Raw genomic sequence first — 22213 nt, forward strand, 5'->3', positions numbered from 1 at the left:
GAGTAACCCCTTGTGTCTCTTCTCCTTTGGTGTGCTTTACCAGCTAAAGAAGCTGTGAGGGACAAGAGCTGCGTACCACCCCGCTGCAGGCAAACCAAATACCAAACTGCTGAGCTCTGCCAGCCTTTATTTCAGTGCAGATAATTACTCAAGGTTCTCTCTAACCCCGAGTTGACATTCAGGAAATTTTTAGGTACTTCGTATTTCTGATATCTGCACCTCATAAAATGTGGCTTGAGGTTCTAAAGTTAATAGCAGGAGTGCTGACAGACGGAGAGCTAATGCAATTGCCTGTGCCTCTGTTTTCATAGGACACAAGGTTAAAATAACCGACGGGAACAAAAGCTTTTTTTCTGAGCTAGCCATTCCGTCTTTTCAGGTAGCTGATGGATTTGAATGATAATGAGAAAGCATTTTTCTCAGGTGTGTAGTCATAGCTTGGAAGGAAATACTCCAAGTGAGTACATACTAAAAGTGAAGAAGTCCTGCAAAGTTCAGGACGTTCGATTTAGGATATGACAGTTTTGTCATAGGAAGTCTGATATGATACAATAGCAGCGAGAGCAGAAGGTCAAGTGCTTTCCCCGTGTCTTTTAGAGCCAGCCATTAAAATCTCTTCGCAAGCTATTACACCTCTCCTCCTCGAACCACCCTGTCCCTGCCGAGCCTCGCTTCCAGCCCCTGCCAAGCCAGCCGGCCAAAGCCACTTTCTCCGAGGTGCGAATCCACCCCATGAGTCAAAGCTCCAGCAGCGGCAGCAGCAACGCGCGGCAAGAGGCGCCGGCCAAGGGCAGGCCCACGCTGCAGATCCCAAGCCAGCTGGAGCCCACCTGGCACGTCTCCCCCGTCAACAGGAGCGCGAGCGACGGGCCTCCCTACGCTGAGCAGCCGCCCGCCAAGAGCGGGCAGAACGGGCACGCGTACAGCCGAACAAACCGGTCACGGATGCCAAACCTGAACGACCTGAAAGAGACAGCCTTGTAATCGCACTCCAGGCAGTAGGCCAGCTCGCACGGAGGTCAGCGTAGGGGAGTGGTGGTGGTTTCTGGTGATGGTAAGACTGTATTTTCAGCTTTATAAAGGTGTGCAATATGTACATGTGGAGCTATGTTGTTTGGCGCCACAGCGAGAGTCAGGGATTATACAGTAAACCAAGTCGAATTACGAATTACTAGTCATCAGAAATGTCACCGGACGACAGGCAGAGTGTGCCGTCCAGGGAGAAAAAGGTATTGCCATTTTCTCTCATTTACATTCCAGCTTAGAGCACATCTCTGTCAGAAAGCTGGGAGACTTCTGGTATGTATTGGCACTTATAAGGGTGAAAACGTTCATGTCTAGACCTATGCCCTTACTACATTTTTTGCTGCCTAGTTAACACAGTGGGGTTTATGTGATAAAAGTGTATCCCCGTTAAGGGTTTAAAGTTAAATTGTATGTCTTAAATTTGTTTTTTAAACTTCCATATTTGATAGGATTTGTAATATTTATTTATGATGACCTAATATCGTACTGTTATAATCATATCTTTTATGTTATAATGTAAAGTTATTTTGAGCTGTTTGAAACATTGTGAAGCAGTGCAACAGCTACAGTAGTTTCTATAAAAAACTAACAGTAACATTTATATATTGCATCAGGAGTATTTTATTCTATATATAAATATATATATATATAAATGGAAAATAACTGTCTGTTTTTTAAATATACTCATTTAAAAGAAAAGTATTGTTATGACACTATCTGCCATATTTTTATACATTTGTGATATAAAGTGCAGTATTATACTTCTAATAAAAGGAAGTTGAATGTGGATATAAATGTGACTGTAACAGTATGAATCTTGCTCAGCTATGAGAGCCCAATATTATAGGAATTACTGATAACAAACAAAAGACAACATTCAATTCCAAGCTTTATTATGGGCTATTTTGTTGGAAGTATTGGCTAAATGTAAGAGACTGCAGAACTGTACAGTAATCTAAATGTGGTATGTTCTCCCCTGTGTCCTTAGATTTCCTAATAATAATCATAGGATTTCTGCATCTGCATCGAGAGATTAGAGCCCCAGAACCATTTTTTTTTTCCTCTAAAGAGATAAAGTGCCCCATGACTACAAGCTAAAGCAGGTGCTCTTCCACTTAATTGTAGGGGTGAAAACCAAAGAAACATAGCATGAATTGCAAGTGAAATGCCAAACTTTGACACTTAATGCATAGCATGGCACTGCAGATCATGGTATAAGCTTTTATGCATATGTGTATTTTACATCTTGTTTTAGCAATCTATTAACTAATAAGATAAACACTGTATTTAAATTAAAAGTACTCTTGCACTTTTTCTTATATTTCAGGATGTATTTAAAACTACAAATCTGATATTTGGATATTGAGGGAGAAGGTTGCCGTGCAGCTTAATTTCTCCTTAGACCTTACTGTCCCAATATTCCCATACGCAGTTCAGTGACCAGTCTCAGCAAAATACTAGATCTTGGGTTCCAGTCTCCTGTACAACATTGTTAAAACTGCCTTTACATTGGTGAATGTCAAGTATAGCAAATATATAACCTGATTCCTCTGTTGCTACCAGTAAAACACATGGAAGGTGAGTCAGTAGGAGTCAAAAGAGTTATGCCAGTCTAAACTTTGTGCAATAAGAGGAGAGTCAGGCCTGTAGTGTCAGAACAATACGATCTTTCCTTTTCAAACACGTTCATTCAGCTCCCTCATTACGCTGCAGCATAGTTCATTTTCTATTTGGTGTCATCAGAAGACACTTGTACCTGCAAACATGTTGTCTGTTCCGAGAAGAGATTAACCTGAATGTAAAATTGATGACTTAGCCATAGATATAGTTAACAGAAGTAGCCAGACAGTAAGAGCTGAACTTCCTACTTTGAAAACAATGCAAACTGGACGTGACGTTCGGTACCTCTTGCATCATACCAAAGCTCTAACAACAACACATTCGGCACAAACACTTTGAAAATCTTTGTCAAGTACAATATGAAAGGGTGTTACAGCAGGTTTGTCCAGGGCAAAAATTAAGCCTGGTGAATTTGAAAAACTATAAAATGAAAATTCCTTGTCAATTGCCTGCAAGAAACGTGCATATAATTTTCTATAGATATATATGGTTTATAGTATATTTGTATATGCTATAACATATAGAGTATTTATATAGCATATATAAATACAGTAGACATGAAAGGATATTCAGTTTTTGATAAGTTCAGTGGGCATCCAGGAAGGTTATTGTGAATTTACTAGTCCTTACTATCAATATCAGTATATTTTAAAAGTCTCTCTTCGATTCACCAGTTCATCACGACTACTCCCGTTCTCTGCTTTGAAATGGGTTGATGCCACCGAAATCCTCACAAAAGCATTGCCTGGGAGTGGGGCTCTAAGCAGTACTATCAGAATGTCTCCGCGTGAGCATTCAGACTAGACTCTTCTGTACTTTATGGATGTATTTCCTTTTGCCTCTACAAGATTTGTATCTTGATAGTAAGAGCTTCCTGCTGGAGATGATGCCACTGGGCTGTATATGGCTGTTCTGGTTTCTAGCAAGGAAAAATGTTTCCCAAGGTTTTTGTTTGTTTGTTCGTTTCCCTCAATATGCATTAAGTTAAATCAGGGTAATCTCTGACTGTACATATAGCTATTTAAAGTAGTTAGCAAAGCTTCAAGAGTGACCTAAGGAATGTTCAAGTATTTATTTGGTGGCCCATATTTACAGAAAGTTGTTTCTACTTCATACTGCATTTTCTTCTCAACTTCAACAAACAGTAACAGATTTAAGTTGAATACTAAATTGTGTTGAATGTATGTAGTATTTTCTTCCTTCTGTTAGAAAGAACTTCCAGCAGCTCAGCCAGCTGGTGCTGGGATAGATTGTGTATTTTTAACCTGGTCTAACTTCCGAATATTTAAAATATTGCTAATGTAATTTCGCTGAGGCTTCCAAAGGAGTCTTATTATATGGCAGAGATTTGCTGTCTCAATAAAGGAGAAGATAATTACAGAGCAAACAATTTTCTAAGTGTGAGCTTTCCTCTTCACTGGTCTTTGAGTCTTGTGCTACATGTTCTATAGATTTACTTACTATAAAGCATCTTATTTAAACAGCATTTTATTCTTTGGCAAGCTGCTTTGCCTTATTATGGCATCATTAATGATGTGAAAAGTAAAGAAACTAAGTTTCAGAAATGGATTAGTCATTTTGCAGAACTCAAGCTGCCTAAACCTGTAGATAAGTTTTTACTATAGCTCTTGAGCTCTTGTTAATCAACAAAGAAGCACCTTAAGCTCATCTTAATTGAAACTGTGTGAAGCTATGTGGTTAAGCTGTCCTTTTAACTGCCATGAAAATGCATTAACCTAAAACAACACGTGGGGTTTTTTAACAGACCTGACCACAGAGAACAGTCCCTTAGGGCTATTTAACGCGTTTTGCTCTGTTATCGCAGTCCGAGATCCCTCGTTCCTCCGAGAGGTCGCCAGCACTGAGCACCAGGACGAGCTCTTGGCAGGAAGTCAGCGGCCCCAGGTTCGATCCAGTCTTTCTAAAAAGTTCCCCATCCCACAGGGCTTGGGCCTTGCACCAAGCTTTCATGTCTGATGCCAGGTCAGGCCCACCTCAGCGCACCCACTCTACGTACAGATAGTTGCTCTCTTAGATCAGTATTTAAGCAGGCCTCAAACTTCCAGACTTAACACACACCCTCAGATCATCTTCAGGCTTGTCGCCTTTCTCTCTGCTGGACCAGCTTGTTTCGGGGAGCAGAGCTGCAGTGATTCTCCAAGCAGCAGTGTCCTGCCTGTGGACATGGCTGGTCATTGCAGATGGGTCTCCTAAAGGGTCAATATTCATAGTATAAAAAGCCACGTACCAACCTTTGTTTTTTCTTCAAAAGCCTCTCTAACTTAGCTGAGTAGACCACTGTGTTCACCCAGAAAAAGCTATGTATTTGTAACAGTTCAGTGCTGTAATTCCTTGTAGCGAAGGGAACTCTGAAAGCAATGCTGTCATCTATTTAGCTAAGACAAAAAGCAGCCGCTTTCGAGGGGAGCCATGAGCTAGAAGCGTTTGGGGTTTTTATTCTTTTGTTGTTGTTGTCTTAATTTGGTAGCAAGACATGCTTCAGAAATACCTACATGTAATTAATTCTGTATATGCTGAACACTGTCAGAGACTGGGAGAGTATTTGAATCTCAGTCACACACAGAGTATTAAAAGGATAGCCATATATAATATACTGCAAATTGTGGGGTGGCAATGAATGTTCCTTTTTTCCGTTCCAGCTAGCATGAACAATACATTTATTAGTGGGATTTTATCATCAGTCACACATCTGGGCTGTTCGTGTACGTAGGCCCACCACTTGGAATAGGACAGGAGTGTCACCGAAGATGCTTGGAAAGGTGAAGTGCCCTATTAAATCATTTCAAATGACCTTTAAGTCAGGACACTGTATAAGAACAGGTGCCTTTCCCCAAACAGTCCTCTCTAATGGTGTCATGATACTACCCATTCATTAGCTGGGTTTGTAGTGCATGAGGAGAAAAGCCATTTAACTTTCTGGCCTTTGTTAAAAAGGGAGCAATTTGAGTAAACCCTTTCAATATAACACCGCTTGGAAGTTCTAGATGTCGGCTCCTTTCTCAGAGTCAAACAGCACCAGTGCATCATTGCTTCAGGCTCATCAGGCTAGTGAACACTTGTACATGTTGCTTGGTTCAGGTGTTGCAATGAAACAAAGTTCATGATGGTTAAGCAACGCAAATTTTACAGGAGATCCTCTTAATTTGAAGAGAAAACCTGTCGTAGATAGCCTGTTGTCTCAGCAGTCTGTTTTAATAGCTACTGCATGAGGCAGGATAGATTAGGTTTGAAGTTTACTTGCTCCAAGTTGTGCTCGGATGCTTATTTGTTACCAGGAATATCATTGCATACAGTCAACTGTTCGGAGCAAAAGATGACTTTTTTGCCAAACCAAGTGGAAGATGCACATGAAGTGAGAGGATGAGCCCTCCATTCTTTAATGCTGTTGTTTGAGCCAGTCAGATTGCTTCTCAGGCTCTTCTAGAATATAACCCAAAATATGTCGCCAGGTAAATGTGTCTCTTAAAACATGGCTCAAGGGTCTGAACTTGGAATTTACGACTAAGGCTAAGAGTGACTCTACACATCTCTTGTCTTCTCTACCAGTCAATCTACCTCCTCTCTCTCGCAGAATGTGGTCGAGGTTTGGTTTGTTTGTTCCGAGTTTATTACTGACTCCAAATTTTGAACAGATGTATAAAAAGATTCTTCCTCTAGGTACTGTTAGCAACCAAGTAATAAAATTTTGATGGGCCTTCATCTGGTACACTTCTAAAACCTCCAAGCCATCTTAGCTCTCCTTGTAGAATCCTAACGCCATCCTTTGCACTGCTTTGCAGTCTTCCCTTGCTCTTCCCCCTGTGGTTCTCGAATATTGCAGTTGCCTTGTTCTTTGTTCTTTCTCTAGTGCAGATTATCAGGGAGTTAGAGGCCTTATCTACTACTCCACCCTGTTTGCTGTTTTATTCAAACAGCTATCCTTAGACTTGCTCAGGAGTTTCTTCATTTTTATTTTCCATTTCATCTGGGTGAGATACCGTACCTCATCGTGCCCCCACCAAAACACACAGCCTGCCCGGCTTTCTGTTCCACCAGGTCTCTGTTTTACAGGGCATTGCTTCTCTGGGTCCACTGCGAGAAATGCAAGGTGGCATCTTAACTGTACAGGCGTATAAATGCTTCGTGGAGTAACTGCTTCCGTAGAGCTTTCCATTAGCAAAGTTAAAGCATGTTCATAGCGCAAGATGGAAGATGTTATTCAAGTTTCCTATAGCATATGAACCTCTTGGTGTAAACTCTTGACTTGTAAATCCAATGGCAGAGCTTTTAACTGTTTAGTGAGGCGAAACTCTAGGTGTAGCTAACTGTCTCAGCTTTCCTTTTCTTGTTACTTTTTTTTTTTTTTTTTTTTTTTTTTGGCTAGTGCACATCTTAGACTCATACTACTGAAGGATATGTGTAATCTAAAGGAGTGACATCTATATGCATTTGGTTTATATGGAACAATAAGCTAAAATTTTCCATGAAACCATAATTTGTTGGAAATTCTATGCAGGCATTTTTCAATCTGGTTAATCTGTCAAGGACTTCCAGGACTGCTTAGATCTCCACTGTGAAAATCTTGAACTCTGAATTTATTTAATTGGGGAGAAAGAAGGAAGAACTAGGTTAAGAAAAAAAAAAATAGGATCTTTTTTTCACAAAAAAATGGGATCTTTTTTCACAATCTGCCAATACAGACTATTCGAACAATACCAGACTGGGGAGGTTGCTTTCAAATATTCCAAATTCATGGATAAGGTTCCCCAATGTTTTTAACAACTTATTAGAAATCTGAAGCGCACAAACTTTTAAATCTATCATGCTTTCTGTTGTGGAAGGAACGTGGTGTGGTGTTAATCCTTTTAATCCTGGAATACAAATTGATTTTAAAATGTGTTGAATATTTAAGGATGACTTCATGCAAGTTAATAAACCATTTGTAAAGTGTTTGTATACAACCCTTTGTATCATGTTGTTGGTACACCTTACCAAATTTTTTTTGGGCATGTATTCCATTCTTAACTTCTGTACAATTTCTATCGTTGCTGTAAATATTCTAAAAGAGAAAAAAAAAAATCCTGTGGTAACCTTAATTATCAGCATGGAAATGGTTAATTTTTACTGAGCACAATGTATTTTTGAATGGGCCTTCCAAAATATGTCTTTAATAAAAATGCAGATTTTGCACTAGAAGACTGGCCTGGCTCGCTGGCTCCTCGTGTTCCTGCCGCGCTCCCTGCGTTGGGCAGGGTAACTGGAAGCAAGCTGAGGAGCCAGGAGCACGTCGTGGGCTCCTTGCTTTCCCTCTGTGCTCCCAGCCAGGACTCGACGTCTGTTGAAGAGTGTCTGAAACAGGCACTGCGTGGCTCGTGCCATTGCCACGGCTGCTCTCAGACCGCACTGCTGCCTGGTGCCTCCACTGGGCTGCGTCCCTCACGTCTCAAACAGGGAAACCCCAGCTACTGGCTTTAACTCCCACCAGTGAGTGCTCCACGTTGGTCTCCCTGGGACAGAGAGCAGGGTGGGTGTGGGTATCTCCCTCTCTGATGGCCATTAAGGGGTCATTTCTGCAGGAATGCATTAGGGAAAAGGGCCTACTCTTACAGGAGCTGTACAGCTGGAGGGCCAGAGCTGGTCTCTTACCACATAATTTGGATTGGGCAAGCTTGACTACTCAGCACACTTTCCTCACTTATTTCTGTAAGCACTCCGGTCTAAAAATTCATGTCATGAGGCTAAAAAGAGCTCTTATTCCTACTTCCTATTTCAAAACTCTTCTGTTTTACAAGTTGCAAAGCCATACATTGGTCTCCCTACCTTTGCAGGTAAACTCCTGCAGGATTTCTCACTCCTAGAAGATTGCCTTTTCAGCACTGCTGGTGTCATTTCTGGCTGGCACAGCTGCTCTTCTGGTTAATGGTGATTGGAGGCATCTGTGCCCAAAATTAAAATGACATTGCTATGCCAGGAAAAGTTTGACTTCATGAGGAAAAGCTTTGTAATTGTGTTTTGGCTGCTCCTGTCATGCTTTAATAATGCCCTCGTTCGCACGCGTACTTCAATACGCTGTGTTTATGCAGAGCTGGAAGTCAAGTGCATTTCTAAAAGCGTTTCAGGACCACTTAATTAATTAAGGCTCTCAGCACCCCTCTTTTCAGATAAGAGGCAGAGGTTAAGTGAATTTCCAGAGGTCGATTAGGAGGCGAGCGGCATAGCTCGGATGAGAAGAGAAACGCCTGCTTTAGCGGGCACCATTTTGATGCTGCAGATAAAAGCCAGCAGCAGGTCCCTTCCCCGTCCAGGCTGAGGGGTGAAGTGCAGGCAAAGGACGGGGCGAGGCAGGACGCAAATGAGCTGTGAAATTCAGCGCCTGCCTGTTAGTTCCACCTTATTTATTGCCGTACATCTCCGTCTGGGAAAAGGGTCTGCGGTCCTGTCTGAAACTGGGAGGCTGGAAGAGTGATAGCACAGGTCCTTTCTACCTGCACGGCCTTTCCTTCCTCTGAGGCTTTATCATACCCTAATATAAGCTCAGTCATGTGGTGGCAAATATATTAGCATGGTATCTTGGTATATAAGAGCATGTGCTTCTGCTGACCTTCCCCGTAGAGCTTGCCTGGACTGCTAGGCTAGCATTAATGGAGAGCCCCGTGGATTTACCGATTTCTTACTAAGAAAATGTGCCCCTCAACCTATTTGTGGATAGGCAAAACTCATTTTGGGGGAGGGCACGGGGGAGAAGCATAAGCGATATGGTGACACGGTAATAATCATCATTTCAGCAGGTGGGGATCGGTCTTTCCTACATCTCCGTAGACTTCATACTATTGGTATAGTAGACGAAAAGTTTTCAGGCTTGTCAGAACAGCCTATTTTTCTGACAGCTATTATTTAGCTTTATATGCAGGGGGGGAGGAAATCATGATGGAAACATCCACGCTGTGAGTGAATAAAATGTGATGAACTTCATAGACATCCAAAGGTTTTTATGATCTTTTTGGTCACATCTCTTCAGTTTTAGTCACATCTCATCTTTTGCCCCACACAGCAGCCATGCAACTCTCTGCCCGTAGGGATCAGAAGAGGTCACAAGAAGCAGATCACCTGCCTTAGTGCTGCTGTCGAGGCTGTGGCAGTGAACCACCACCATTTTGCTGGTGTGTCCCACAAAAAAAAACAACAAAACTTCTACAGTAGGGTTTAGCTTTATCGCCAGGCATGGCATAAAGCAATGTTTTATTCAAGAAAGCCCTTCCACTCACAGGGCGGGCATTTACACTGCAGGACCGTGGCCTCAGCACACATCAACAGTGAGATGAGGCGGCCGTACAGGCAGACACCTCCTCATTCCTGTCCCAGAGGACTACGCGGGGCTGGCAGGGGCTCAGCCGCACTTGCCCAGGCACTCGAGGAGCTCCATGCGGATGGCAATGCGCACGTGCCAGCCCAGCGGGATGAGGCGGATGTAGCGGGCCACGATGGGCGGCCGCAGCAGGTTCTGCACTGAGGACGACCGGTCCGAGTTGCCGTAGAAAACCTGCCAAGAGAGACACAGGCAGGCGGTTCAGGGACCAGTCAGTGTGATGCTCACTTCACCGTGGCAGGGGGATGGCCACAGGGATGGAGCCATGGGGTAAGCACCGAGCCCCATCCACCCTGCTTCTCCCACAGCCCCCCCGTCTTGAGGTACTTCCCCCCAAGGCCCAACACTTTCATGCAAGGTCCACCCACCCGGTTGTTCCCGGTCTGGTCCTTGTAGTAAACCCAGTTGAGATTCTCGTCGGTGCGGTACTGCACGCTGTACTTGGTCATCCACTCGTCGGCGTCGCAGCGCCCTTGCGTGAGGATCCCCGAGATCACCTTCACCTCCTTCAGGTCGATCTGCAGCCACTGCCCGTTGTCCTGGTACTTGGAGAGCCAGGCACACCTGGGGGGACACCGCTGGCCCCGCTGCACCCTCCTCCGCCACCTGAGCCACCCCGCCTGCCCCATGCTGCCTGGGAGCCGGCCCCCCACGCCCACCCACAGGCCCCCCATGCACACAGGGAGGGATTTTCAGACTCACCCGAAGCCTTGGCCGTTGAGGCGGGCCTTGTTGGCTGTCCATGAGGAGTACCAGCCCGTGTACTGCTCGGGGTTGGAGCAGCTGATCTGGTCGGGGGTGACAGCGCCGGACTCAAAGCCCAGAGGCTTGTGGTAGGGGCACTCTGCAGAGCAAGGGAGAAAACATGCTAGAGTCAGGGACTGAGCTGCTCCGCCTCCTGGTTGTGTTTGCCTGGCTCTTTTGTCAGTACCCTCTGTGGTTTCCTTGCACCCCTCTGGCCAGGATGCTCTTACACCTGGCCAACAACCCCTGCAGAATTTTCTGCCCAGGGGAGACAGCAGCTTAATTTCTCACTCCTCTTGCTTGTACTACTTACTTTTACTTAACTTACTTACTTACCTACTACTTGCTCTTACTTGCTACTCCTCTTAGGAAGTCATTAAAGTTCCTAAGTCTGTACTGCTTGCAGCATTTTGGGGGGAAGGTTTTATTGAGATGCTGTGATCTCCCAATTTCCTTCTTCCTGCAAGCAAGCATAAGCAGATCCAGGATGGATCCATGGTCCTTGATCCTGTCTCCAGGCTACTCACCTCTGCCTGGTCCTTTAGAAATGTCTGGCACAGCTTTTCTTGCCGAGCTTCAGCTCCTCAATTCATTGTCTTCATATACAGCTGTGCCTACACAGCAAAATTGCTGAGCCTGCTCCAATCATCCCTCCACAAGCATCCTCAGATCTCCCACATTTTCTCTTATGGGGATTATCTTTGTATTTGGAGATGGTCTGGCCTTATGGAAGATGTGCAGGTAGGTTGGTGTCAGTGAGGAGTAATGCCTGGCCCTGCTGAAGGCTCAGGGACCTCCTTGTGAGTATTTCCCTTCAGACCTTCAGGCTACCAAGCCCAACTCCATAGGGGAGCAGGGACACGCTCATTGCATGTGTGGTGCCCTCATGCCATACCAGCATGGCTCATTTCAAGGGAAATAAAAGAGCAAGTGAAGCTCTGTGCAGCTTTACTCATGGGTGGGTCATTTTCAAGCTCTGGCCACATCTGACAGACTGGCGTAATGCCTCTCGGTTAGAAAATGAGCAGGGTGTCAGAGCACACCCAGAGCACAGCGTGACCACTGCCTCCTCCGGCCACTGCCCCGTGGTTGGCACAACTCCCAGGCATGCCAGCAGGACGGTCGAAGTCTCATCAGCAATTTCCACCAGGCCAGTATCTTGCATGTCAATATCTCATTAACATATTTTGTTCAGTTGGTCCCTCATTAATGTGTTTTCCCCCAAAAAACACACAGCTGCTGTCCCGCCTTCCTCCAGGCATGGAAACACCAAGTGCATTAACAGCCACTACCAGCTGCTCGAAACCTCTGCACCCACAGCACACACTTCGCATTTATATGACATTAAAGAAACAATCAGAAGGAAACAGATTAGCTTTCACCTTTCTGAAGGGCTGAATGCGACGTGGTGGCAGGGGTAAGACCATGCTGTGGATTTATAGCCACCTGCCTTCTTGAGGACAGTTAATCATGCCCCCACCAGCTTTTCCACCACATTAAATGAAGTTCAGAAAATAGAAGTATAGAATCACAGGATGGTTTAGGTTGGAAGAGATGTTTAAAGACCATGTAGCTCAACCCCCGTCATGCCCAAAGCCCCATCCAGCCTGGCCTTGAGCACCTCCAGGGATGGGGCATCCACAGCTTCTCTGGGCAGCCTGTGCCAGTGCCTCACCACCCTCATAGTAAGGAATTTCTTCCTTATATCTAATCTAAACCTATCCTCTTTTAGTTTAAAGCCATTCCCCCTTGTCCTATCACTTTACTCCCTGACCAAGAGTCCCTCCCCAGCTTTCCTGCAGCCCCCTGTAGGTGCTGTTAGGCCTCCATAAGGCCTCCCTGCAGCCTTCCCTTCTTCAGGCTGCACAACCCCAACTCCCTCAGCCTGTGCCCATAGGAGAGGTGCTCCAGCCCCTTGATCATCCTCATGGCCTTTTTCTGGACCCATTCCAACAGGCCCATGTCCTTCTTTGTGCTGAGGGCTCTGGATCCGGATAAGTTTCGCTGTTTGTGTAAGAAACTGCTTGTAGAGAGCAGCTGAGGTGGCCCCACCTGTTTACTACTCGGCAGGCTTATCTCAAAGGCAGCGTGGTTTTACTTTTAGCAACACTAATCACCAGATCACACAACCGCAATGCAATTAGCAGGTCACCTTCTGGCACATAGTGCCACGCTGCACACAGAGACCCCCAAGCAGATGCTTGGTGCCCAAACCGGCTACACCACATCATGCTGTTACTGCTGACCTGAAGGAAACTCACTGAGTGGCTGTGAGGCCATGCAGAGAGAGCGCTGCTACCACTCCAGCACAGCTGATCTGCAAACCCTCCCTGGGCAGCGTGGTCACAGGCAAGGAGTTGTGCAACATGCATTATCCAGGAAACAGACCTTCGTTATGCAAGGAGGAAGCCTTCTATGCAGCTACAAGATGATAATGTGTGAGAGCAGTCCTTCACACCCAACCTAGCCAGGAGGTCTGGAGCCACTCTTTTCACATGTGTCCCTTCCCTCAATCACAGCTGGATTAATCAGAGCCAAATCTGTCTCCTGTCTCTCCTTGGTGCAAGTGACAGCAGTACCATGTTTTTGCAAGGCTTTAGACTGAGAACCAATAAATAAATAAGTAAATAAATAAATAAAGGCATTATTAAACAGCAAGAGTATGCAAGGTAAGAGCAGGCTGGCATCCCAGAAGTTAGCAGTGGTAGGGAGCCACCAGAAGAAGGACCCCGTCCCCTCGGGTCCTGTCGCTGTCCCCAGAGCAGAGCTCAGTGCCTGCCCCTCCGCTCCTCTCATGAGGGAGCTGCAGGCCGCCATGAGGCCTCCCCTCAGCCTGCTCTGCTCGGGGCTGAGCAAACCAAAGGGGCCTCAGCTGCTCCTCATATATCTTGTCCTCTAGACCCTTCACCATCTTTGTGTCCTTCCTTTGGACACTCTCTGATAGTTTGATGTCTTTTTTATGCTGTGGCAGACAGAAAAATCTTGACAAAACTGAGGGTGATGTGGAAAACCTGAAATGCTGCCCTGTGCCCAGGGCAGATGCATCCTCTGCTGGGAGTTTCTGCGGGCCATGCCCCAGCCGGCTGAGCCCTGGGGTTGAGGTGGCTTCTGCGGGAGTGGGATATGCGGAGGGGGAGCTCAGGGGAGCAGACGGCTGGGTGAGGACGGCTGGAAAGCCTCTGCGCTCATCCGCTGATTCACGCCGCGGGTGGGAAGCCTTCACATCCAACACCAGCGTGGGATAGGGACACCTGTTTTTTTCTCCCTCTCATTTCTGCAAGCTCTGCCGGCGATGTCATCTCTTCCGTCTCTTGCAAATGCATGTTTTTATTTGGTTTCCAGCCTGTCTTGGCTCCACTCAGAGTGCTTCCAGGGTAACCCACCCACCCTCCTCTTCTGGCAGAGCAGCAAGGCCAGACACTGGGTGCCAGGGTGGCTGGTCCCCCCCATCTCCCCTGGGGAACCAGGGGCAGCAGAACACACCTCCAGCCATTGCACGACCTCCTGCAGGAGCTGAGAAGAGGTGGCTGCTTGTGGGCACGAGGCAGATACCTCTTTCAGGGGCACCTGGCCAGAGCTGTGAGTCCCTCTGAGCATCAGTGTGACACAGGTGTAGACAGGAGGGTGGTTCTGTGGGACACATGAGCTAAATCCAAAGATCAGTCTGGCACCAATAAAACCTTCCTGGGGTAACACCTCAGAGGAAATGCAGAGCAGTTGTAGAGGAAAGAGCACAAACAGAAATCTAGGAAACTGAGTCTCTGAGGAGCTGGGTAGGGGCAGCCCAGAGAAAACCGAAACGTAATTATGGTCACTTATTGCTTAAAAATACACTACAAAGAAAGGATATACCATTTTCCACAGCTCCACAGCTTGGAGCAAGCACTGCTGTAACCTCCTCATTACAACACAAGGGGCAATGGGGGAAGCTGCTGAAGACCATAACACAAACACTGCTGAAAATGATCCGGCCCATTACCTGGCATGCACTCTAAGCTGTTAGTCCTGCTGGACCACACCAAGTTAGGACCTCCTTGGCAATCGCATTTGCAAGCCTTGCTGTGCCACAGCTCCAGTCTCTCATCCTAAAGGGAAAGAAAGTAAATAAATAAATCATCAGCAACGATAATGACACAAAGCTAAAAATGAGTCCAGAAGCGAGTTTAGTCACCTGTGTGGCTACATAGGGTGACATCCACAGAGAAATAAAAGGTGTCTGCATCTGAATTTGGCAACCTAGTTGGCTGCTGTTGAGCCACGGTGTCACCGCAGGCTTCAGGGCCCCCAAACCATGCCACTGAGTGAGTGCCAGCTGGGTGCCCCCAAAAGGACACTGCAAGAGTGGCAGCTGAAGGTTGTTGCAGAGGAGACCCTGGCACCAGATGCCTCATGGGGGGTGTCAGATTTTACTCCCTGATGCCAACAGCTGCTCCTAAATGCTGCCTGTGAAACTCGGGTGAACTTCATGGCTACAAACCCAGATTCACTCTTGTGGTGCGTGAAGAAGGCATAGGAAGAATTTCAAAATACAAAGATTTGAAAATTGCCTCAGCTAAGGGGACCAGCACCCTGAACCTGCTAACAAACCTATGGCAGATGTGGTCCCACACCCACCCCACGTTACCCCACCTGGCCCCCAGAGGTGCTGAGCATTTGTTGCTTCTCCTACTGCCTGTGGGGAGCCAGCCATGAGGACTTACCTCGCCGGGGGAAAGGGCCAGTGCAGCTGGGGCAGGAGGCATGGGGGGAAGAAGAAAGAGAGTTCAGACATGAAGATGCTGCCCGCGAACATCAGGAAATGCAAGGAGTATTACTCCTGAGTTGGGTACAAATAAAGGGAGAAAGGACTGATGAATCCCATGCATCTCCCTAGGCTGATTGCCAGGGGGAAGCAAGAGGACATGGGTACCAGCTGGGGGCAGGAACAGGGCACTGTGTGTGCCCACTGCTACTTCCCAGGGGGTTTTCTCTTTGATGGCTGTGATGTCTCCTCTTTCTGATCAGACATCCCTGAAACATCCTGAGGAGAAATCCACGTCAGCTTCAGCCTCTGCTTTCCACCTGATGTTGCTCCTATTCCTCCTTTCCATCTTCCTGCCCTTAAATTTTTAATTTCCCATTTTGCTCACAGAACCTGGGAGCTGATGAAGGGTGAAATCCCAGCCTGCAGCCACTGCCAGTCACCGGTGGCTTCGGAGGAGACGCGACTCCCCTAGAGGTGGCTGTCGTGGGAGCCCTCCCTCTGAACTGAGACGGAGGAAAACAAAATGTAAATGGGTCTTCCCAACCAGTCTGACATGCAAGACTCCTTTCTGTTCTTTTTTTTTTCGATTGGGTGGTTGTTTTTTTTTTTGAGGGGGAGAGGGGGGCAGGAGGTGCAGTGGCTGTAGAGGAAGAGCTGCTATTTTTGCAACACCTGACCTGTTTTATCTCCTGCCTGTCCCTGAGCAATGGCTTTTTTTTTAATACGAGCCCTTTCCTTGCTGAAAGGGCTCTCCCACTTCCCCCTGAAGCCCAGAGCTGACTATTTTAATAGCATTCGGACTGGCAGAGTAGTGTCGAGACAGCTATGAAAATCATTTTTAGAAGCTCCTGTGACTGCTGATACTTCATCAGTACAAGTCAGATGTCAGCCCTCGGGTTTCCAATACCCACGGTGAACTTCCAAGCCACTAAGAGCCAAGCTGTGGAGCAGGTAAAATCCTGCATACAGAAACCATGAGCATACAGCAATCTCCAGACAGAGGTTTTGTGAACAGGAAAAGAGGATCTTTTGATCAAATGAATTAGGCTCTGAATTATTCACTGAAATCCAGTTATGATTTATTCATTCACACCCTGTTACTTTGCTGAGCCTAGGAAGGTCCAACTAATGCTGGTAATTTACATCTTGCATTTATACCGCAAGTTTCGTCTCAAAAGATTCACAAATGATGTGCAATTATAATCAACTGAAATATAAACTGTATACAAAGCTCCATTTGTTGCTGAAATGCAACCGCTCCTAGGGTTTGATAGTGAGCTCGAATGTGTCAAGAGCCTGAAAGGCGAGCTTATAAAGGAACAAAATGGTAAAGAAACACATAAAAACAATTTTAAATATGGAGATGTTGCCTTTGCTTCAGTTTCCCAGGACCCTTAGGCAAACCTCCAAACGTCCCACCTGGGCAGCGTGGCCTGAGAGCCCCTGGTGTTAGGAGAGGCAAGCAGAGGGAGCGATGCCCTTGCCTGCAGATGGCTGGAAAAAGCAGTAATTGATATATTGGTGTGTTTGCAGCCGTGATGGGCCCTGTCCTACAAAGGAAATGAAGAGGAAAGCTAGCTGCCAATAGCCTAAAAATGTGATGGCCAGCGTGCTTTTATAGTGAGCGTGTTTGCCTTCAAGGAAGGTTAGAAAGATAATTGGTAATTGTAGGTCAGACAGAACGAATTGCTGCAATTCGTGGAAGAGTCAGAGTCCTGCACGGCCGCCGCAGGCTGTTGTTTTAAAAGCACAGGACTGAAAAAAAAAAAAAAAAAAAAAGGAAAAAATAAAACAAAAAGGGAAGAGCCCTATTTACAGTCCCTGAAGTGCCCCAGGACATTTGGCAAACCATCAGTTCAGTGAAATAAAATACTATTTGTGCGTGTTTGTGTGAGAGAGAGAGATCCAGCTTGTCCCTTCCATGTCCCTCCATCCCACGTGCCGCAAGACACATCCAACACACGGCTGGGCACAAACGCTGCCTCACAGCACAGCGTGTGGGGACTGGGGCTCAGCTAAGCACCCGTGGATGGATTTGGGTGCTCATCCTGGTGGACAGGATGTCTTTTCTCTGCTTCTCCCCTTCCCTCCTCTTTCTAGCGGGGCAATGTCTGGTTTCAGCCCAGATTGCAATGCTCTTCAGGGAAGGATCCAGGTGATGGATCCATGACCCCCACAAGAAATTAATTCCCCAGTGGGGTTTGTGTGAGTCCTGCAATTTGCAAAGGCCAAGAGGCTTGTCTGAACAGCGGGGCTCATTGTGTGGCTGCAAACAACGAGCAGGGAGGGATTCACAAATCCAGAATGGGCAGGCAGAACAACAGTATGCCATGCAATGAAGCGCTCTCCTTTTAGTGACAGGAGCAGAAAAGTGCAGGGCTCTGAAAATCTCTGGTCATGGAGAATATGACTAAACAGGAGGAAGAAAGGAATAAGTAAGTGTGGCCAGAAGTAACATTGGCAAAGGCTGAGCACATCTCAAGAAGGTCACCTCTGGAAAATCATATTGAACGTCCTGAGCATTGCCACGACAGCAAGCGGTCCTTCCTAGAGTGGCTACAATTATTGGCAGGTGTACAAGGGTCAGAAAGAGCACTGTAACATAAAATGGAGAATTAAAATAAAGCATAGAGCAAACGTCGGTCACTTGATTTACCGGAGTAAGTCGGTAAGCTGCCTGCTCAGTGCAGGCACAGTATGTGGAAAATGTTAATGACTGTTTATTGACTTTGCAATTTAGGTGGCCTAGATCTTCATCTGGAAAATAACGTTACCTCTCGTCTGTGCAAGCAGCGTCTCCACTGAACAGGGCTCAGAGAGAAGAGCAAAACCTGACAGCTGCTCAGCTCCTTCCCCCCTGCATGTGTGGGACATGGTACAGGGGGAAGGGAAGCATTTTAAAACGTGGAGAGATGTGACTGTGGCCCCAGAAAAGCTGTCTCGGGAATAAAAGAGGAGAAAGGAGTGAATGGCACTGGCTCTATCACGTTTCTGGAAGGGTGTTGCATTTCAGGTTGGCTAAGGCAACACAGAGGGCCAAGAGCAAAGAGCATCTTTACCTGCAAAGAGTGGGAAACCTCCTCCTAGGGGGGAAAACGCAGCCAGGAAAGGGCCATGATGAGCCATTGAGTACTGCACCTTTCTGCCTGCAAAGCAGCCATGAAGCTGCAGAGCATTTTGCACCCAAAAGGTCCCAAGCCCTCCGAAAAAGGAGGCGAGTTATCTTCATCTGCAGGCAGGAGCCACCCTGGAGTCTTCAGATCTGCCTCCAGCACAAGATTTGGGGTGCCACACAGGCATCACGAAAGCAGAGGGGAGAGGGGCTCATCCGTCGCACTCAACTCCTCCCTCGTGCTCTAAGGCTGTTACCTTTTTCCTCATTTATTTTGTCTGAGTTGCTCTGTTTTTTTCCCTTTTTCATTTTCTTTATTTAAATGGCCTTTTAATTGGGTTTCCATTTTTGTTCATTTGTATCGTGTTTCATTTAATGTGTTCTGGTATTTCTCCCAAAGTTATAAAAACCTTATATAAATAAGGACAAGAATACCTATTTAAGTCATAGTCATTTCTCTTTTACACCTGCTGTCTCCACAGTGTCTCTGCAAATCTTTTATGTTGTGAAAATATTTGGAGAAAAAAAATCAGGAAAAAAAAAATCAACCTTTTCCCCTCTTCTTCTTTCAAGCGGGGCAATTATCTTTTTTTCCAAAGTGTTCCTTTGAACATTTTTGGCCTTTTCTGATCTTATTGACGTGTTTGTTCCTTCTCACTCGGCGACGCAGAGCACTGCCTGCATAGTAATTTTAGTAATTTTGTTAGATGTATCAGCTGTGCCAAAGGGTGGCACTAAAGATGTTATTTAGTGCAATCCGAAGGCGGGTTCGGGCTTTTTGATTTTTTTTTGGTTTTGATTTTTCCAAAGCTGTGAAAAACACAGAGGGGTGAAAAAAAAAAAATCCACCTTTTTTAACTGTTGAGCTGTGCCCGTTCCCCGACGTGTGATGAGCTGGGACTGAGCGACGTGGCACCAGCACGTCACATTCAACGTGCCCCAGCCCTGTTCGTGTTACCCCCGACTTGGGGTGCTAGGGATGGGGCTGGCAGCTGCTGGGGTGCTGGTGCAGGATCCTGCTGCTGCTGTTTCGGCAGGGTCCCCAGCAAGTGGGAGCCCAGCCAAAGCGCGGGGGCCGGGGAGCTCCTCTAAGCCGCTGGCTCTGCTGGAGAGAATCGCTAAGGAGCTTACGGTGGCATCGGGGCAGGTGGCTCGGGGCTCACCCCCAGCACCTTCTCCACAGTGAGAGAGGAGGGGGCTGCCTGGGCAAAGGGTTGCTGCCCACCGATCATATGGAAGGGGCTGCTTGGGCTGTGGAGCACAGGAAAAAATAAAAACTACACGGTAGATTAAAAAAAGCAGTAAACTAGGGGGGGGGGGAAACATAAATACCAAAATAGTGATGCCTGGAAAGTGATCCTGCAAGTGATTTTTCACTGCAGGCTCTCTGAAAATATCCTGATGTGTGGGTGTCTATTAAAGGCAAGCTGTGCCTGGGCTTCAGAGAAAGGTACAAGCTCGTTCCAAGGGCTGACTGCAGTAATGCCGCCCCTCGGGGAAAAACGCCAGAGTCTGGGTAACAACCCCCTCCCAAGAAGCTCAGGCACCAGTAACATTTTTAGGTGAAGTGAAGGACAGGTGAGGGATCTGGTAAGAGGGCAGTGCACAGCTGTGTGCTGGAAGATCAGAAGGAAGACCCATAAATTGGAGCAGGCTACGTCTGAGCATACCAGGATGAAATGGAGGTACGGCTACTGGAGGAACGCTTCCCTGCCCATTGCGTTTGGCAGACCAAAGTAAGCGGTGGAAATAGAGGAGGACTTTAAAAATTAGACAAAGGGAAACACTGAGGATTCAGCATCTATGGGTGATACATCTGTCCCACACCGACACATCAATTTCCAGCTTACAGCCTTAAGACGTTCAGAGCTTTCCTGTCAGCTCTAAGTCAGAAGTTCAAAAACAACCCCAAAATGATCTCCTCATTCCACATTTGGGTTAATTAAAATGGGAGGAGACCATCACCCTGACACTTCTATCTTCTAGTTCCCACTTAACTGCTATCGTTGTTATTTTTCTGAAAAGTAACTTTGAGAAAGCCCCAAAAATGTTAAATACTTTTCCCATTTACTTTTTAACTTCTGATTGCTTTTTATTCTTAAAGAGCCTTTGAAATTCTTTTCCAGGACAAAATACCTGAAAGAGCCTTTAAGAAAAAGCAGATCTCTACCAGCAATGTCTTGCTGCTAGAGAAAATGATCGGGTTTTGATTAATCAAGAGTTCTGATTAATGAAGGACCAGTCTTTCACATTCTACTGTACCTCATTTTTCAAATCAGCATTATTATTTACTCACTGGCTCAGCTGCACTACAATTTTCTGTGCAAATTCATATTTTGACAAATTACATGGCAATTTTTTTACTCTGCAATTACTTTGTAAGACAGAGTTGTACTACTGAATATTCATAGAGCTGTAAGAACGCTGCTCGCTCATGTACATAAATTACACATCTCCTCCACAATTCCTCCTTCCCCTGAATTATTATTATGCTTCCATCAGAGTGCAGAGGGGAGCTCACTCCGTACCCCACGGCCCCCAGCAGCACAAAGAGGAGTGGATGAAGCAAGGAATGCAAAGAGGGACATCAGAAAGCGCCTCTCAGGAGGCAAAGTGCATACCTTTGTACCAGAAAAGAAGAGACAGCAGGACGCTTCCCATCTTGAGCTCCATCTTTTCCTTCCTCTTTCAGGAATAGCTACTTAGCCGGCTGCTCAGCTTTCTGGGAAGGCATGAGATTAACTTAAGCATTGCCTAAGCACCTTACGCTCCTCCATTCTCGGGATTTTATCAAGCAGCATCAAGCCAACCACACAGTTACTGCTGTCAAGCTGCATCCTAGAGGATGTGCCATGGGTAAAAGGTAAAAAGTACGGAGGTACTGGCACCGTGAGTGAGAATCCAGGTGTGCATTTAGGCATGTCCACATAAACATGGATATGCCTACCTAGAAACTATACATACCCCCCATACAAAGGCAGAGAGTGTCTAATGCTTATAAAATATAGTCTATTATATGTAGTGAATATTGTCTGTTTTGTGCAGTATGCATTAACTAGCTTCCACCCCAACTATTTACCCCTACACCATCGATGCCTGTCCTAATAATTGCTGCGTGTAGGAATCTGCCCTGGCCTTGCTGCTCTTTCAGTCACCTAATTGCAAGGGGCTGAAAACTACAATTACTAGATCAAACAGAAATAGCACGCTTTGGCTGTTTACTTGCAGAGATGCTAAAATCTGAAATCAAAAAACGAAACCTCCCTTTGCTAGCAGTTCTGCCTATCATATTCTCTCGTCACTTGGTCACTGCTTTGAGCCCCAGACACTGGGGAACGTCAATGCATCTGTAGGCACTCAGCAGAGATGAGCTGAGGCCTGCAGTTATCTACACTCAGTGTTGATTCCACCCTTTTTTAGGTCACCCATCCCAAGGAAGGCCAGTCCTCCTCTTGATGTCATCTCAGCCCTCCACCTCCAGCAGTTGCAGAGATGGACCTGGTCCCAAATTCACATCTACCTCGCGGGACTGATACATGGCTGCCCCCATCTTCCTCATGTTCCTTTCTGCATCCTCCCGTTGTGCAACCTCCCATAAATA

At 46.2% G+C, this 22213-nt stretch overlaps 2 protein-coding genes across 11 annotated transcripts in view; one reads left to right on the forward strand and one right to left on the reverse strand.

Moving 5' to 3' along the window:
* The window catches only part of CDKL5 (cyclin dependent kinase like 5), a 131187-nt gene extending 123345 nt beyond the window's left edge, over positions 1-7842 (forward strand). For all 10 annotated transcript variants that reach the window (XM_068684005.1, XM_068684069.1, XM_068684090.1 and 7 more), the window contains one exon: positions 598-7842. In XM_068684005.1, the coding sequence (XP_068540106.1) occupies positions 598-984 (387 nt within the window). In that variant the 3' untranslated portion in view covers positions 985-7842. The remainder of the gene's footprint in view (positions 1-597) is intronic.
* A 2008-nt stretch (positions 7843-9850) lies between these two features.
* RS1 (retinoschisin 1) lies at positions 9851-21363 on the reverse strand. The gene is given in 6 exon segments (XM_068670327.1): positions 9851-10186; positions 10381-10576; positions 10715-10856; positions 14736-14841; positions 15457-15491; positions 21234-21363. Coding segments are annotated over 6 exon segments (762 nt in total). The 3' UTR covers positions 9851-10033.
* Between the last annotated feature and the right edge of the window lie 850 nt (positions 21364-22213).

Source organism: Anas acuta, chromosome 1 (assembly GCF_963932015.1).
Source record: "Anas acuta chromosome 1, bAnaAcu1.1, whole genome shotgun sequence".
Classification (NCBI taxonomy): domain Eukaryota; kingdom Metazoa; phylum Chordata; class Aves; order Anseriformes; family Anatidae; genus Anas; species Anas acuta.